The following is a 19,383-nucleotide window of genomic DNA, read 5'->3' on the forward strand; positions in this document are numbered from 1 at the left end:
TTTAAAACTTTTTTTTGCGTTGATCCATGTCCCCTGGGGCAGGACCCAGGTCCCCAAACCCTTTTTAGGACAGTAACCTGCATATTACCCTTTAAAATTAGCACTTTAGATTTCTTCCATAGACTTGTATAGGGTGTTCCGGCTTTTCGAATTTGCTGCGAACAGCCCAAATTGTTCACTGTTCGCTGAACAGGTGAACAGGCAATGTTCGAGTAGAACATGAGTTCGACTCGAACTCGAAGCTCATCCCTAGCAGCCAGGTAGAGGGATGGAGTCAGGTGGGACAGGAGGGGGTGCAGCCAGGTGGAGGGATGAGCCAGGTGGACAGGAGGGGGGGGTGCAGCCAGGTGGAGGGATGAGCCAGGTGGACAGGAGGGGGTGCAGCCAGGTGGACAGGAGGGGGTGCAGCCAGGTGGAGGGATGAGCCAGGTGGACAGGAGGGGGGTGTGCAGCCAGGTGGAGGGATGAGCCAGATGGACAGGAGAGGGTGCAGCCAGGTGGACAGGAGGGGGTGCAGCCAGGTGGAGGGATAAACCAGGTGGACAGGAGGGGGGGTGCAGCCAGGTGGAGGGATGGAGTTAGGTGGACAGGAGGAGGGTGCAGCCAGGTGGAGGGATGAGCCAGGTGGACAGGAGGAGGGTGCAGCCAGGTGGAGGGATGAGCCAGGTGGACAGGAGGGGGGTGCAGCCAGGTGGAGGAATGAGCCAGGTGGACAGGAGGTGGGTGCAGCCAGGTGGACAGGAGGTGGGTGCAGCCAGGTGGAGGGATGAGCCAGGTGGACAGGAGGTGGGTGCAGCCAGGTGGAGGGATGAGCCAGGTGGACAGGAGGTGGGTGCAGCCAGGTTGACAGGAGGGGGTGCAGCCAGGTGGAGGGATGAGCCAGGGGGACAGGGGGTGGGTGCAGCCAGGTGGACAGGAGTGGGTGCAGCCAGGTGGAGGGATGGAGTCAGAAGGGGTGATGAGCCAGGAGGTGGGTGCAGCAAGGTGGAGGGAGTCACACACACCAGTGATAAGGTCTGACTTGGGGCGCTCATCCCCAGCGCTTCCCCCACCACCTGACAAGTTCTTACCTTGGGGCACTTCCTTCCAGCTCACTCCACATGTCAGGCAGCGGGCATCGGTCGTCATCACCAGTCCCAGGATCCTGCATGGGGAACCTCCTCCAGCTCCTCCCCGTTCAGATCAGCTGATCATTCGGTTCCACCCCCGGGCTCCGGCGGCCGCAGAGAGGCTGATTAAGCAGGGCGAGCTGCAGGAGCAGCTTTGCTTAGGATCCTCCAGCTCCAGGACAAGTGGCCCGGCGGCCTCGGCCCAGTGAGTGTTCTATTGCCAGTCCGGGTCTAGGTGGATCCATCCTGGCTGTCTCTCTCTGTGCACAATGCCACCCGCCCTGCTCCTCCAATGGCTGCACATCATCAAGAGAAGAAGGCGGGGCGGGCAGAGAGCTGTAGCATCGGCATGGTCGCCTTTGGCTCAGGGGAATGGGGGGGATCTGCCTGCATATTCTCCCCGCTCAGCGACTCTGCGGCCGCCAGATAGAACCACCTCTGGTTACATTCCGCACCGCACCAGCCACCACCCGCCAAGGGGGAATCCGATCTACCTGAGGGGACCCAGCGGCTGTGGTTGCACCCCTAGGCGGCAGTGTGCGCCCTAGGCGGCTACCTAGTTCACCTAGTGGGAGCGCCGGCCCTGGTATGGGGCATAAGGTTCTTTAGTCATTTTTCAGAATGTTTACTTATAATATGATGATAGATGGAGGAGGATCTGGGTGCTCTGGTAGATCATTGACCTAATAACATAGCCTTGTATTTTTAATGTTTAAATAGCTATACCCGCAAAAGGCTTGAAGTGATCTATCAGGACTCGTGTCGCCTATGGAGATTTTTAAGTACTGAAGTTTGACGCCATTCCACGAGCGTGCGTAATTTTAAAGTGTGGCATGTTAGGTATCTATTTACTCTGTGCAATATCATCTTTTACACTGTACAAAAAAATTTGGGTAAATATGTGTTGTTGTGTTTTTTTTTATTCATGAAATAGTTTTTTTAAATCACCACCACATTTTTTCCCTAGGGTCTATGCTAAACAAAAAAAATATATATATATATATATATATATATATATATATATATATATATATATATATATATATATATATATATATATATATATATATATATATATATATATATATATATATATATATATATATATATATATATATATATATATATATATATATATATATATAATGTTTGGGTTTCTGAGTAATTTTCTTGCAAAAAAAATATGTTTTTTTTTACATGTAGGAGAGAAGTGTCAGAATTGTGGCAAATGGTTAAACTCAACTTTTTTTTGGTCTTTTAATAGAGCCTGTAGAAACATGTAGTGGCACAAGACAATTATTTCACCGCCTTGGCGACACTGTTACTCTACAAGCTCCCAGTCGTTCAGGAGTAGCATCTATTGTTTGGGATATTAATAACATCGATCACCTAGCAATCACTAGGCCGGGCCAGATAGAGCGTCCGAATTATTTCTACTACGGGAGACTTTCTGCCACGAGTGACGGATCTTTACGGTTGTCTCGGGTAACCGCCAACGATGAACAGGTCTTCAGATCAGAGCTTTTTACCAATTACTGGGTCCACTACTGCACACAGCTTTTTGAAGTGAAGCTACAAAGTAAGTTTAAGACGTGTAACTTTTTTGTCTTCCACTGTTGCAGCCAAATTGGGATAAGACCTTATTTACTGTACATTTGCTACATGTCCCCATGATTCACATAGCATACAAATTGTAGCTTGCCTTTTTCAAATGCTCTTTAATGGATCTTCCAGGAAGGAAACAATTCTAACTTTGCTATGACTGGGATGGGGAGTTGTGTTTGCCCTAATTTACCCTTGTCTGTACTGTGCAGGAAGATATATGATTGGTGGTACTAGATTTGAACTCTAATAGACAGAAGATAGGTTCCTATCCCTTGAGGTTGTTGAGTCATCGGATTAACCCTACAACTCCAGGAATAGAAAGAGAACCACTCACTCAGAAATGCATTACATCCAGTTATTCATCAGTCCAATGAAACAACCACTCGATCAAAGATGAACACAACCCAACGCATTTCACTTGGCAAGGAGCTTAATCATAATGTTACTGGAGTTCTTGGAGCTGCTGTCAACTCGATTAAACTGAAGGTTGGGAGTAGAAAGAAAGAAGGAGAGAGATGGGGAGTGAGTCAAGAGGGTGGGAAGGGGGAAGAGATTTAGGAGAGTGGTCACTATACACAGTCTCTAGGCTGAAGGTTTTGATGGGAAACAAATTAGTGCTTGACATTTTCCTGATTGTTTCTGTTGTACCATTCTAGCCTTTAGAGTGCATTTTTTGGTAATTACCTTGTGTAGATGCATACATCAGTTCATAGGTAGCATGGACATTAATTGTTTCAATTATTTCTGAGAGCGAGGGTGGCTTGATATCCTTCCAGTGTCTCATAATGGACAGTCTAGCACTTAGAAGGATATGCATCACTATAACTCTTGATTCTACTCGAACAGATTCTATTCCCGGGGATAGAATGACCATTCCATCAATGGAAGGGAGCCCTGTCCCCATGACTGCCGCGAGAAGTCTGAATATCTTGACCCAAAGTGCATGTATAGTTGGACAAGTCCACCATTTTTTTTTTTTACAGGAGGGGGGTGAGGAATAATATTTTGTAAAGAAGGTAAAGTTCCACATTGACAACATTCAACAAATGATTCTTTTTAATGTAGGTTCTTCCTTATCAAAGGCCTGTGGTCCCATGAAAAGTCTTTCTGTTGAGGAGGGTGAAGACGTGGTTCTACAACTGGACCTGAATAATATCCCTCTCACTTCTGCCACCTGGGAATATCAAAAGTTTGTTATTGCCACCACAAAACCAGGCCAACCACTGGAGATGGGAGATCATGGCTCTGACTATACCGGGAGACTAGGTTCCAGCTTAAAGGATGGGTCATTAATTATCAGATCTTTGTCTTCTAATGACATTCGGATTTACCGAGCTGAATTATTTACCAGTGAAATGAAATACATCTGTGCTCAGTTATATGATCTGAGGATTACCGGTAAGTTAAAAAAAAAGTCAATGGCTTTACATTTATTTCATATATCTACAAAATTACATTGTTTACACAATTGGACACATTATTGTTAATCAAGAATGTTTTATTGATGTATTATATTAGTACTGTTGTACATTGGTGGTATATGCATATGCATTCAAGTGAGAGAAACAAATAACAGCCTAAATAATACCTTGGGCAAGTAGGAAGCTGCACGTAATGTCCAAGGTCAGTACATGGGAGCTGTAGAGCAGTGAAGGCATCAGGATCAATTGTAAGGCCAAGCAGATAGAAGGCATTATCTTCCCGTAGATGTAGGGGACCACCATGAGAAGGTAAGGATATGCTTAAACAAGGGGAGTAGGGGTGCTATAGGTCAGGTTGGGGGTAAATATATATATATATCCAGTAGTTAAGGAAAATGTGGGTTCAGGCATATGGGGGGGGGGGGGGGGCAGAATAGTAGGATAGAAGGGATTGTTCTCATCCCACCTCGTAAGATGGATTGGGGAATATAAGAAGGATAGATTGGTAGGCATGAGAGTAGGAAATATTTTAGAGTTAAGGTTAAACAGCATTAAGGAGGGAAAGCTGGAACAGTATTTTTAAAGCCTGCCAAGTATCTTAAAAAATAACACTTTTCAGCGGTCAAATAACCGCAACCACTCCCTTTACAACGTTCTGCTGCATGGCGGTCAGTGCCGTGATGTTCCTCCTTATATTATCAGTGAGAGACTCTGCTGGCTGGGGGCATGTCAGGCTAACAAATAGATTACAGGCACTACACTGACCCAAGAAACGAGGGCGTAAGCTGACTAAGCTACCGTAAATACCTATGGGAAAGGAAAAAATATGATGTTTTTGTAATATTTAGGTTAAAATACATTTTAAGCTATATTACCAGATCTGATAATAATGCTTGGAAAAGCAGTATTAATCCATCTTACAGTACATCTGTCTGTGTCTCATTAAAACGAATAGGCTACAGACCCACAAGGTGGGTAGGTGCACCTACCTTTTATAGTCATGCCTCTGTAGCTTAGGTGCCTTCAATATCCAGGCTTCTATAGCCAGTACAATCCAGGTGGCTGAGTCGAGTGCTGGTCTTGTTTTCTCCAGCCTCTGGTGATTTTCTCATCAATATCACATAGGTGTTGTGGAAATTTTATGAAGACGTATTTTAATATGTATCGTCATAGTGTCTCCCTTAGTTAACCTGCAACCCACTCTAAAGAGCTGACTGGGGCGGACTGACGCTGGTGGAGATCTGTTTGGTAGTGAAAAGCTCCTTGGGGATGTAGAGAAGTGTTTGAAGAGCGGGGATATGTCCACCAGCAAAGGGCGATGCACAGAACGATCGTCTGGGGGGGATGTGTTCACACTGCAAACACATTATCGGTTTAGCGGATGTGCGCTCATGTCACCCCTGTATGCCTGATGAACATCCACAGCAGACGGTAGTATAGTCCGGGTATGCGTTGTTCTCCGAACAATGCAGAATAAGTATTCACGAAAAACGGTAAAAACGGGAGTCTTTGAGTTGTTATGGCCGGGAACAGCATTCATGTTTGTTAGCCATGCGGCTTCCTCTGTTTAGTTTAAGAGCATGGCTTCCTGGTAAAACACACACTGTACCTGCCCATACACACCCGTAAGACTCCCCTAGTCATTATTCATTGGTTTTTTGTATAACCAATCCCGTTGGAAGGATTTCCTATGTTGACAGTCATATCCTGTGAGGTCATATCCTGTGGAGGAAGCGATTGGCTGTTGGAGCCAGGACTTCCTGTTTGTGACTTCCTGTGTGTGTGTGCGTGTGAATAAAAGCCAAGAGCCTCTGCCCAGGAGAGGCAGATGAAGGAGTGATGGAGCTAAGATGGTGATTATGTCTGTTTACTGGGGAAATGGGGGAGACATGGATTAAGATCCCAGATGCATTATACTGAAAGGGCGTGTATTAGCGTAGGTAAGATGGATTATACCATTGGACGAAATGGGCGCTTATTAACGCAAAAGAGTATGGTGGGTTTTTCCACGATATAGGGGACATGGGAGCACCAGAACCTACAATCCCTTCACAACCTTTCCACAAATAATTTAACCAGCCCAGTAACTGCATCAAAAATATTTTGCCAACATATTGGACTCTTTCAGATAAAACACAAACAGTTTTCTGCAAAGGATTACTTGCAATAATGACTATTCATATCATTCTAATCTACAGGTAATAATGGGTTATCTCCAAGCATTGCAGGTAAGTAAAATATTCAGTACCAGGCATTATAAATTGTGTTACTTTTAATTACATTCTTGAAACAGTCCTTCACAACCACTTGAAATCAAGCCTTAGGCCCGGTTCCCACTGGTCGTACGACTATCAAACTGACTTTGCCCTGTGACTTCGGTCCGACATCCATCCAACTTTAATGAACGGGATACGATTTTTATCCAACTTTGAGATAGTCCGGCCTGTCCTTTGGATAGTTGAGATGGATAGTTGGATAGTTAAGATGGTGATCCGACTTGGATGCGACTTCAATGATATTCAATGGGCTGAAATCAGACCAAAGTCAGAACAAAGTAGTAACAGACGAAAAAACAAGCTCTGGACTGTCGCACTCTTCAGAAAACCACTTTCTTTTATTGGAAAATCACATCATAGCTCAACAAACACAGCGAACAAGGAAAAATTGCTGACGTTTCATATCATATTAAGCGCTGCAGCTAGTGCGGAACGTCAGCAATTTTTCCTTGTTCGCTGTGTTTGTTGAGCTGTGATGTGATTTTCCAATAAAAGAAAGAGGTTTTCTGAAGAGTGCGGCAGTCCAGAGCTTGTTTTTTTTGTCTGTTACTACTATGTTCTGACTTTGGTCTGATTTTAGCCCATTGAATATCATTGAGGTCGCATCCAAGTCGGATCACCATCTTAACTATCCAACTATCCATCTCAACTATCCAAAGGACAGGCCAGACTATCTCAAAGTTGGAGGTTTTCTGAAGAGTTTGGCAGTCCATAGCTCGTTTTTCATCTGTTGCTAGTGGTAATAGCCAGCACCTGTGGCTTCCTAGCCGAAGAGAACAGTTTACAGCCTGCATGTGTGCTCCTGGAGCGCTGAGATCCCTTCTCCTTCAGAACAAAGTAGTGCGGGAACCGACGCATTTCGAAAACTAGTTAAGACGGCTCTCATAGGGAATCATTGCTTTATACACGTCAAGCGACATGTGCTCTTAAAGTCGGAGCGTACTGTACGTCTCACCAGTGTGAACCGGGCCTTAGTGCAAGTATTTGGCTGGAGAAGAATGGAATGGAGGATGGGGGGAAATAGTGTCTTTGCATGAACAAAAATTATCTTTCTGTAACTAGCAAAGATAATATGTACCCTAAAAACTGTGAGGCTTGGGTGAGGCTGAGACTCTTTAGTAATTTTTCAGAATGTTTACTTATAATATGATGATAGATGGAGGAGGATCTGGGTGCTCTGGTAGATCGTTGACCTAATAACATAGTCTTGTATGTTTTATGTTTTTTTTCCCTAGGGCCTCTGCTAAACAATATATATATATATACATATATATATATATATATATATATATATATATATATATATATATATATATATACATATATATATATATATATATACATATATATATATATATATATATATATATATATATATATATATATATAGTTTTTGGGTTCTGAGTAATTTTCTTACAAAAAGTATTATGTTTTTTACATGTAGAAGTGTCAGAATTGGCCTGAGTGGCAAAATGGTTCAACTCAACTTTTTTGTGGTCTTTTAATAGAGCCTGTAGAAACATGTAGTGGCACAAGACAATTATTTCACCGCCTTGGCGACACTGTTACTCTACAAGCTCCCAGTCGTTCAGGAGTAGCATCTATTGTTTGGGATATTAATAACATCGATCACCTAGCAATCACTAGGCCGGGCCAGATAGAGCGTCCGAATTATTTCTACTACGGGAGACTTTCTGCCACGAGTGACGGATCTTTACGGTTGTCTCGGGTAACCGCCAACGATGAACAGGTCTTCAGGGCAGAGCTTTTTACCAATTACTGGGTCCACTACTGCACACAGCTTTTTGAAGTGAAGCTACAAAGTAAGTTTAAGACGTGTAACTTTTTTGTCTTCCACTGTTGCAGCCAAATTGGGATAAGACCTTATTTACTGTACATTTGCTACATGTCCCCATGATTCACATAGCATACAAATTGTAGCTTGCCTTTTTCAAATACTCTTTAATGGAACTTCCAGGAAGGAAACAATTCTAACTTTGCTATGACTGGGATGGGGAGTTGTGTTTGCCCTAATTTACCCTTGTCTGTACTGTGCAGGAAGATATCTGATTGGTGGTACTAGATTTGAACTCTAATAGACAGAAGATAGGTTCCTATCCCTTGAGGTTCTTGAGTCATCAGATTAACCCTACAACTCCAGGAATAGAAAGAGAACCACTCACTCAGAAATGCATTACATCCAGTTATTCATCAGTCCAATAAACAACCACTCGATCAAAGATGAACACAACCCAACGCATTTCACTTGGCAAGGAGCTTAATCATAATGTTACTGGAGTTCTTGGAGCTGCTGTCAACTCGATTAAACTGAAGGTTGGGAGTAGAAAGAAAGAAGGAGAGAGATGGGGAGTGAGTCAAGAGGGTGGGAAGGGGGAAGAGATTTAGGAGAGTGGTCACTATACACAGTCTCTAGGCTGAAGGTTTTGATGGGAAACAAATTAGTGCTTGACATTTTCCTGATTGTTTCTGTTGTACCATTCTAGCCTTTAGAGTGCATTTTTTGGTAATTACCTTGTGTAGATGCATACATCAGTTCATAGGTAGCATGGACATTAGTTGTTTCAATTATCTCTGAGAGCGAGGGTGGCTTGATATCCTTCCAGTGTCTCATAATGGACAGTCTAGCACTTAGAAGGATATGCATCACTATAACTCTTGATTCTACCCGAACAGATTCTATTCCCGGGGATAGAATGACCATTCCATCAATGGAAGGGAGCCCTGTCCCCATGACTGCCGCGAGAAGTCTGAATATCTTGACCCAAAGTGCATGTATAGTTGGACAAGTCCACCATTTTTTTTTTTTTTTTACAGGAGGGGGGTGAGGAATAATATTTTGTAAAGAAGGTAAAGTTCCACATTGACAATATTCAACAAATGATTCTTTTTAATGTAGGTTCTTCCTTATCAAAGGCCTGTGGTCCCATGAAAAGTATTTCTGTTGAGGAGGGTGAAGACGTGGTTCTACAACTGGACCTGAATAATATCCCTCTCACTTCTGCCACCTGGGAATATCAAAAGTTTGTTATTGCCACCACAAAACCAGGCCAACCACTGGAGATGGGAGATCATGGCTCTGACTATACCGGGAGACTAGGTTCCAGCTTAAAGGATGGGTCATTAATTATCAGATCTTTGTCTTCTAATGACATTCGGATTTACCGAGCTGAATTATTTACCAGTGAAATGAAATACATCTGTGCTCAGTTATATGATCTGAGGATTACCGGTAAGTTAAAAAAAAAGTCAATGGCTTTACATTTATTTCATATATCTACAAAATTACATTGTTTACACAATTGGACACATTATTGTTAATCAAGAATGTTTTATTGATGTATTATATTAGTACTGTTGTACATTGGTGGTATATGCATATGCATTCAAGTGAGAGAAACAAATAACAGCCTAAATAATACCTTGGGCAAGTAGGAAGCTGCACGTAATGTCCAAGGTCAGTACATGGGAGCTGTAGAGCAGTGAAGGCATCAGGATCAATTGTAAGGCCAAGCATATAGAAGGCATTATCTTCCCGTAGATGTAGGGGACCACCGTGAGAAGGTAAGGATATGCTTAAACAAGGGGAGTAGGGGTGCTATAGGTCAGGTTGGGGGTAAATATATATATATATCCAGTAGTTAAGGAAAATGTGGGTTCAGGCGTATGGGGGGGGGGGGGGCTTGATAATAAGGGGGATGGGGCAGAATAGTAGGATAGAAGGGATTGTTCTCGTCCCACCTCGTAAGATGGATTGGGGAATATAAGAAGGATAGATTGGTAGGCATGAGAGTAGGAAATATTTTAGAGTTAAGGTTAAACAGCATTAAGGAGGGAAAGCTGGAACAGTATTTTTAAAGCCTGCCAAGTATCTTAAAAAATAACACATTTCAGCGGTCAAATAACCGCAACCACTCCCTTTACAACGTTCTGCTGCATGGCGGTCAGTGCCGTGATGTTCCTCCTTATATTATCAGTGAGAGACTCTGCTGGCTGGGGGCATGTCAGGCTAACAAATAGATTACAGGCACTACACTGACCCAAGAAACGAGGGCGTAAGCTGACTAAGCTACCGTAAATACCTATGGGGAAGGAAAAAATATGATGTTTTTGTAATATTTAGGTTAAAATACATTTTAAGCTATATTACCAGATCTGATAATAATGCTTGGAAAAGCAGTATTAATCCATCTTACAGTACATCTGTCTGTGTCTCATTAAAACTAATAGGCTACAGACCCACAAGGTGGGTAGGTGCACCTACCTTTTTTTTTTTTTTTTTTTTTTTTTTAATAAATCTTTTTATTGAGAAAAAACAGTGGTGGTACATATAGTAGGAAATCATCTTAAAATGAACAATTGAAATATGATTACAATGAACATATGCATATCACCTCCAATCAATAATGGTCTGGAAATAATGACAATCATATCCATTGGTAATAAACAAGTAAAAAGTCACTTTCAAGAACATAAGAAAGAAAACAATCTTATAGGTCATATATAAAACAGTCATCCTGTTTAATTGTTTAAACTCTGATTTGAGAGTATGTATAAGCCTTAGACTCTATTGCAATACAGTTTCCATGGGAGCCAATTCCTATCAAATTTTTGTATATTGCCATCCCTATATGCCAAGATTTGCTCATAGGTCATTACGGAGTCAAGTTTAGCTTTGACATTGATAATGGATGGGGGTTCTGGTGTTTTCCAGTTACTCATGATCAGTGATCTAGCCGCTAAGAACGTATGCATGATCACTGAACAAAACTTTGGTTGGAAGTCGTTTAAATTTAAACCCAAAATGGCCTGTTCTTTCCGGAGTGGGGCTCTTTGCATAGTAATCCTTGAAATCAAATCAAATACCGCTGCCCAAAAGGGATGTACAATTGGGCAGGCCCATAGATTATGTAGCAATGTCCCCACATTCCCACATCCTCTCCAGCAAACGTTTGAGGCGCCATCAGCAAACTTAGCAGTAAGGTATGGTGTGTAATACCATCTTAGCCATATTTTCCGCATTAAATCGTCATAATTCGAGCACTTGGAATACATGCCCATATGTTTAATAGCCGTTGTCCACTGGAGGTCAGTGAATTCCTGACCTATTTCCTTTTCCCAATTTAATAATTGCGTGGGTTTGGAGAAGGCGTCTTTAGAGTGCAAGGATTGGTATATCACTGAGACACCTTTAGGTTTGGTTGAGTTGGATCGTAAATGAAGCCATATTTTCTCAGTAACTGGCAACCTTACTACTTGAAATGTCTGAAAATAAGAGGCTAACTGTGTATATGTTAGAAATTCCGAGCTGGGAAGATGAAACTTCTCCTGTATCTTACTAAATGAGAGTATTTTGCCCTCCGCAGTTATATCTGTCCAGTTTACCACTTCATGCAGTGCCCATTGAGATAAGTTAATATTAGGTATATTCCATTTAGCTATGCCTAAAGGTATTGGTATTTTTTGCGATGGGTAGAATTCGTTCCCTTCAGATATTATTTCTTTCCATGCTTCGATTGAAGCTTGGATAATAGGATGTTTGGGGATGTTGTTCCTTTTAGTAACGCAAGCTGCCATAAGCAGAGCCAAGGGAGGGGAATCCCTCATCCAGGACCTTTCCAATGTACACCACGGTTTGACGTCTAAGTCTAGAAACCAATATCTCAATTGATCTAGAAGAAATGCTGTGTAGTAATCTCGCAATACTGGAATGCCCATGCCCCCCGTTGATTTATGTCTATGTTGCATGTTTGGGGAACACCTAGATTTTTTCCCATCCCACACAAAATTCAGCAACTGTTTCTGTAGGGTAGTGAGGAAGGAACGCGGAAGGGGGATCGGTAGGGCTCTGAAAAGGTAGGTTAGTTTGGGTAAAATGAACATTTTGTATGCCGCAATCCGGCCTGACCAGGACAGATAAAATTTCTGTAGCTTACTAATATCTTGTTGTAGAGATGAAATTAGGGGAGCATAGTTCTCTTTATATAATTTATCAGTGGGGTATGTAAGGTTCACGCCTAAGTATTTAATTGAGGTGTTAGCCCATACGTATGGGAAGGTATGTTTAAGGTATTTTGTTAGTGGTGGACTGATGTTCATTCCTAAAATAAGGGATTTGGAAGTATTGATTTTATAAAAAGAGATTTTGCTAAATTCCAGGAGTGCCGAATGGGCCGCCGGCAGAGAGACCGAGGGGTTAGTTAGGGACAGTATGACGTCATCTGCAAACAGCGATATCTTGTACTGTTGCCCACTCACCCGTATGCCTTCTATCAGATAGTCCTCCCTCAATCTCTCCGCCAGGGGCTCCATCACGAGGGCGAAAATAATTGGGGACAGGGGGCACCCATGCCTGGTCCCATTCGTTATGTCAAAGGGCTTAGAGTATAAACCCTCAGTATACACATGGGCTGAAGGATGTGAATAAAGGGCAAGTATAGCGTCACGTATCGTACCCTCTATCCCAAATTTGGAGAGTACTCCACGCAGATAACCCCAGTGAATTCTATCGAAAGCCTTCTCTGCATCTAGTGAAAGAAGCAGAGAAGGCTCCCCCCTGCACTCCACCATATGTATGAGATTGATCATGCGCCTGGTAGCATCTGTAGTCTGACGTCCCATAACAAACCCAACTTGATCATGGTTAATCAATTTGGGAAGAACTTTGGTCAATCTATTTGCTAGCAATTTCGCGTGGAGTTTTACGTCCACATTCAGTAAAGATATCGGACGAAAGTTCTGCGGTATGTTAGGGTCTTTGCCCGGTTTTGGAAGAGTAACGATCGTCGCTGTGAGCATTTCTGGAGGGAAGGATGCCGCTGCAGTCGCGGCATCAAACACTCGGGACAGATGTGGAACCAGGTTGGAACTAAAAAGTTGGTAATATTCCGACGAATACCCGTCGGGGCCTGGGGCCTTATTACGTGGAAGGTTGGCTATAGCTTTCTCTATTTCCGATAACGTGAAGGGTGTATTTAGCTGCTCCAGGTCATCATTGGATAATTTAGGTAGATTAATCGAATCCAAAAATGTCGTTATGGAGGACTCGGTGGGTTGGTGCGTTTCCTTATCTGAGTGTAAGTTGTACAGTGTCTTATAATACTCACTAAACAAGTCAGCTATTTCTTGTGGATTTGTGTGTTTCTCTTTAGTACTGGGATGTAAGAGGTAGGGCAGTTTTTGGCGAATTGCCTTGTCCTTTACTTGCTGGGCCAATAGTTTACTAGCCTTATTACCAAAACCATAGTTCTGGGCTTTAAGAGATCGGTAATGGCGGTCATGTTGTGCTACCAATAGGGATCTTAATTCCTGTCTAGTTAAAAACAATTGTTCCCTAAGGGATTGGGTGGTTTGTCGTTTGTTTTCAGATTCCAACTGACTTATTTTTTTCAACAAGTTGTCTAATTTTTCCGTTCGTTGTTTCCTGACCCTACAGTTTAACTGAATAAGCAAACCTCTTATGAAGGCTTTATGGGAGTTCCATATAACGAAGGGATCACTCACTGAGGGTACATTTCGGTCAAAGAATGCTACAAGTTCCTCCTCAATATATTTCCTATGCTCTGGTTGAGATAACGTATAGATATCGTTTCTCCATCTATTGGCCCTTGTTTCCAATCGGGTATCCCCCACATCAACCGAAATCGGTGCATGGTCAGACCATGTGATGCAGTGAATCTCCGATTTGGAGATTTGCTGTAAGGTAAATTTATTCACTAAGAACATATCAATACGTGAGTAACTATGATGAACATTTGAATAAAAAGTAAAATCTTTTTCAGATGCGTGTTGACACCTCCATACATCAAAAAGCTCTGAGCGAGAGATGAAGCTCCCCAGAGATACCCTTTTTTTTTGACGTTTACCAGTACTGGAGAGATCCATCTCCCCCCCAGGAACCACATTAAAATCTCCGCACCACACCACCCTCCCCTGTTTAACTGCAGACACCTTTTTCCATAGTTTGTTCAAGAAAGAGAGTTGTTTGACATTCGGTGCATACACATTAACCAGAGTTATTGTCATATTATTGATTTCACATACTAGCACAACATAACGGCCTAAGTCATCTAAGAGAACCTCTATAAGTTTAAATTGGACTGTATTCTTAATAGCGATAGCCACCCCTCTTTTCTTTTTAGAGAAATTCGCTAGAAAGACATGGGGGAATTGCCGGTTTTGGAATGCAGGTGCTTTGTGGGTAGCAAAGTGGGTTTCTTAAAAGCAAATGACATCGCTATGTAAGCGTTTAGCTTCTTTCCATGCCAACTGACGTTTGAAAGGGCTATTAAGGCCTTTAACATTGAGTGATGAGATGCGAAAAGGCATGGTGTCGAAGGAGAATCACCTTCTTTTAGTCAAACTAGTAAAATTTATTACGACTTATTTCCCTACTCAAGAGGACCTTTTAAACAGAAAAAAAATAAAAAACTGAGTCCGTATGAGCACCCGAGAGAAGGTTAGGACACTGTAATTATGGCTCGTGTACAATACCACACAGATAAGAGTGCAATAGAGATTATAAACTTATTAACTGACCACAAAATGGTGCAGCGTAGATCGGTCAATGGAAGGAATTCGCCACGTACGTGAGCGAACTACTTGCAGACCAGTGCAGTAAGATTTACCGCTCAACTTACAGGGGACTCAAAAGGCAGTAAATTCTGCAAACAGAAATAGAAATCTAACAAAATAAATGTAGAACAACTGAAACGGCTACATGGCGGTCGGGCCATCAGGGGGAGAATATAAAAAAGAACTTAGAAACTATTGAGCTCGTGTCCTTTTCTTGAACACTTGGCAATAAGCATACTCATCCTTAATCTGATTCGTCCGCGCGTTCTGGTTCTAGGATTTGCCAGTCCTTTAGGAGCCGCAGACCTTCTTTCAAGGTAGAGATGGTATGAGTAGTGTCCTCACGAACAATTTGTAAGCGAGCAGGGTAGATCCACCTATAAAGAATGCGATGGTTATGTAACGCTTTCGTGATGGTGGATAGTTGCCTGCGTTGTTGCATCGTAAACGCCGACAGATCAGCAAAGAAGGATAAATCCTGCAAATCTTCTGGTAGGGATTCTCTGCGTCTTGTTGCTGCCATAAACTGATCCTTGATGTGGTAGAAATGGATACGGACGATGGTATACCTCGGAAGATGGGCAGCCACATGTTTAGGTTTGGGAAGTCTATGGATGCGGTCCACAAGTAAGGCCGCGTACACACGCGCGGACTGTTGGCCCAACTTTGTCCGTCCAACAGTTTGAGCGAACAGTCCGCTCAAACTTAGCATGGACGGACATGGCCACACACGACGGACGAACAGTTTGCTGAAACCGTGCGCGATGACGTGAACGGCACGTACGACGGGACGAAAAATACGACGTCCTATACACTGCAATGCAACCTTCCGACGTGGAAATCCTTTCTGAGCATGCGCGAGACTTAGTTGGCCGAACAAGCCTACACACGAGCGAACAGTCCGCTGAAACCTTGTTTCAGCGGACAGTTTTTCGGAATTTCCGTAAGACCTTGTTCGGCCAACTGTCCGCTGAAACTGTCCGCTGAAGCCCCACACACGAGCGGACTGTCCGCCCAAACACTGTTCAGCGGACAAGGTTGGGCGAACAGTCCGCGCGTGTGTACGCGGCCTTAGTCTTCCAGCGGTGCCTCTGGGAGGATTGTTTTAGCAATCTGTAAAAAGTGATGTTTCAGGTCTGGAGGTTTAACGGATTCAGGAATGCCACGAATTCTAATATTATTCCTCCTAGACCTATCCTCCAAATTTGCTAATTTCAGTTTCATGAGCATCATTTCTTCATCCCTGTCATTATGGGCATCCACCAGGTCATTGAAAGTTGTAGCAAATTCACCCATTTTAGATTCAACATGAGCCACTCTCTGCGACACTGAGGATAATTCTGATTTAAAGTTCCTAGTGAGAGTCTGAATGTCAGCATGGATCGTGGAGCGCAGTGACACCAGCATGTCTTTCAATGTTGTGTCCAGAATAGGGGCATTCGCTGTGGGGAATTCTGACAGGGAATCCTGCAGCTCTCTGGTGTCTTCCAGAGAGGAATCCAAACTTGCTTCAGCCTCCTCTCTGTCACCACTATCCAGCCTCGGCTTGCTTTTGGCAGGGCTAGTCACCCCCGACAACGGGGGAGTGCTAGTGATTTTCCCTGAGTAGCGGTGTGGATGGTCTGGGAGGTTCGGAGTTGGTACCTGTCTGTTGGACGCTGTGTAAGCGCCATGCTCTTTTCCACCTCGTGCACCGCCGCCATCTTGCTCCGTCTGCCTCCGCTGTGTAAGGAAGTAGTCTGGCAGCTTATTCGGTTTTCCACCGCTTTTTCTTTTGCGCTGAGGCATCTCCAGGCTTGCCCGCTCCTCCTGAGGTGAATTTCGCCAGGGAACGAGGCTTGTAAACCGGATAATCTCCCCCTTTTGGCCCGTGTGTGCGAGGAGCTCTTCACTGAGCGTCCATCCGCTCCGCCGGCTAGCCACGCCCCAGGTGCACCTACCTTTTATAGTCATGCCTCTGTAGCTTAGGTGCCTTCAATATCCAGGCTTCTATAGCCAGTACAATCCAGGTGGCTGAGTCGAGTGCTGGTCTTGTTTTCTCCAGCCTCTGGTGATTTTCTCATCAATATCACATAGGTGTTGTGGAAATTTTATGAAGACGTATTTTAATATGTATGGTCATAATGTCTCCCTTAGTTCTCCTGCAACCCACTCTAAAGAGCTGACTGGGGCGGACTGACGCTGGTGGAGATCTGTTTGGTAGTGAAAAGCTCCTTGGGGATGTAGAGAAGTGTTTGAAGAGCGGGGATATGTCCGCCAGCAAAGGGCGATGCACAGAACGATCGTCTGGGGGGGATGTGTTCACACTGCAAACACATTATCGGTTTAGCGGATGTGCGCTCATGTCACCCCTGTATGCCTGATGAACATCCACAGCAGACGGTAGTATAGTCCGGGTATGCGTTGTTCTCCGAACAATGCAGAATAAGTATTCACGAAAAACGGTAAAAACGGGAGTCTTTGAGTTGTTATGGCCGGGAACAGCATTCATGTTTGTTAGCCATGCGGCTTCCTTTGTTTAGTTTAAGAGCATGGCTTCCTGGTAAAACACACACTGTACCTGCCCATACACACCCGTAAGACTCCCCTAGTCATTATTCATTGGTTTGTTGTATAACCAATCCCGTTGGAAGGATTTCCTATGTTGACAGTCATATCCTGTGAGGTCATATCCTGTGGAGGAAGCGATTGGCTGTTGGAGCCAGGACTTCCTGTTTGTGACTTCCTGTGTGTGTGCGTGTGAATAAAAGCCAAGAGCCTCTGCCCAGGAGAGGCAGATGAAGGAGTGATGGAGCTAAGATGGTGATTATGTCTGTTTACTGGGGAAATGGGGGAGACATGGATTAAGATCCCAGATGCATTATACTGAAAGGGCGTGTATTAGCGTAGGTAAGATGGATTATACCATTGGACGAAATGGGCGCTTATTAACGCAAAAGAGTATGGTGGATTTTTCCACGATATAGGGGACATGGGAGCACCAGAACCTACAATCCCTTCACAACCTTTCCACAAATAATTTAACCAGCCCAGTAACTGCATCAAAAATATTTTGCCAACATATTGGACTCTTTCAGATAAAACACAAACAGTTTGCTGCAAAGGATTACTTGCAATAATGACTATTCATATCATTCTAATCTACAGGTAATAATGGGTTATCTCCAAGCATTGCAGGTAAGTAAAATATTCAGTACCAGGCATTATAAATTGTGTTACTTTTAATTACATTCTTGAAACAGTCCTTCACAACCACTTGAAATCAAGCCTTAGGCCCGGTTCCCACTGGTCGTACGACTATCAAACTGACTTTGCCCTGTGACTTCGGTCCGACATCCATCCAACTTTAATGAACGGGATACGATTTTTATCCAACTTTGAGATAGTCCGGCCTGTCCTTTGGATAGTTGAGATGGATAGTTGGATAGTTAAGATGGTGATCCGACTTGGATGCGACTTCAATGATATTCAATGGGCTGAAATCAGACCAAAGTCAGAACAAAGTACAGTGGTGTGAAAAAGTGTTTGCCCCCTTCCTCATTTCCTGTTCCTTTGCATGTTTGTCACACTTAAGTGTTTCGGAACATCAAACCAATTTAAACAATAGTCAAGTACAACACAAGTAAACACAAAATGCAATTTGTAAATGAAGGTGTTTATTATTAAAGGTGAAAAAAAATCCAAACCATCATGGCCCTGTGTGAAAAAGTGATTGCCCCCTAAACCTAATAACTGGTTGGGTCACCCTTAGCAGCAACAACTGCAACCAAGCGTTTGCGATAATGTGCAATGAGGCTTTTACAGCGTCCTGGAGGAATTTTGGCCCACTCATCTTTGCAGAATTGTCCTAATTCAGTTACATTAGAGGGTTTTCGAGCATGAACGGCCTTTTTAAGGTCATACCACAACATCTCAAAAGGATTCAGGTCAGGACTTTGGCTAAGCCACTCCAAAGTCTTCATTTTGTTTTTCTTCAGCCATTCGGTGGTGGACTTGCTGGTGTGTTTAGGATCATTGTCCTGCTGCAGAACCCAAGTTCGTTTCAGCTTGAGTACACGAACAGATGGTCGGACATTCTCCTTCAGGATCTCTTGGTAGACAGCAGAATTCATAGTTCCTTTTATCACGGCAAGTCTTCCAGGTCCTGAAGCAGCAAAACAGCCCCAGACCATCACACTACCACCACCATATTTTACTGTTGGTATAATGTTCTTTTTATGAAATGCAGTGTTCCTTCTACGCCAGATATACTTGGACACACACCTTCCAAAGAGTTCCACTTTTGTCTCATCGGTCCACAGAATGTTGTCCCAAAAGTCTTGGGGATCATCAAGATGTGTTGTGGAGAAATTGAGACAGGCTTTGATGTTCTTTTTGCTC

At 43.4% G+C, this 19,383-nt stretch overlaps 2 protein-coding genes across 2 annotated transcripts in view; both read left to right on the forward strand.

The window, feature by feature from the left end:
• Window positions 1-19,383, forward strand: part of LOC143942676 (uncharacterized) — a 153,693-nt gene that overhangs the window by 101,434 nt on the left and 32,876 nt on the right. The window lies entirely within an intron of this gene.
• LOC143942669 (cell adhesion molecule CEACAM5-like) overlaps window positions 1-19,383 on the forward strand; it is a 66,372-nt gene that overhangs the window by 35,530 nt on the left and 11,459 nt on the right. Inside the window, exons 7-12 of the mRNA XM_077464048.1 lie at window positions 2,374-2,688; window positions 3,780-4,112; window positions 6,334-6,363; window positions 7,920-8,234; window positions 9,329-9,661; window positions 18,151-18,180. Of these exons, the coding sequence (XP_077320174.1) occupies window positions 2,374-2,688; window positions 3,780-4,112; window positions 6,334-6,363; window positions 7,920-8,234; window positions 9,329-9,661; window positions 18,151-18,180 (1,356 nt within the window). The remainder of the gene's footprint in view (window positions 1-2,373; window positions 2,689-3,779; window positions 4,113-6,333; window positions 6,364-7,919; window positions 8,235-9,328; window positions 9,662-18,150; window positions 18,181-19,383) is intronic.

The sequence above is a fragment of the Lithobates pipiens genome, unplaced genomic scaffold (genome assembly GCF_037356315.1).
Source record: "Lithobates pipiens isolate NorthernLeopardFrog02 unplaced genomic scaffold, aLitPip1_a1.2 Scaffold_30, whole genome shotgun sequence".
Taxonomy (NCBI): domain Eukaryota; kingdom Metazoa; phylum Chordata; class Amphibia; order Anura; family Ranidae; genus Lithobates; species Lithobates pipiens.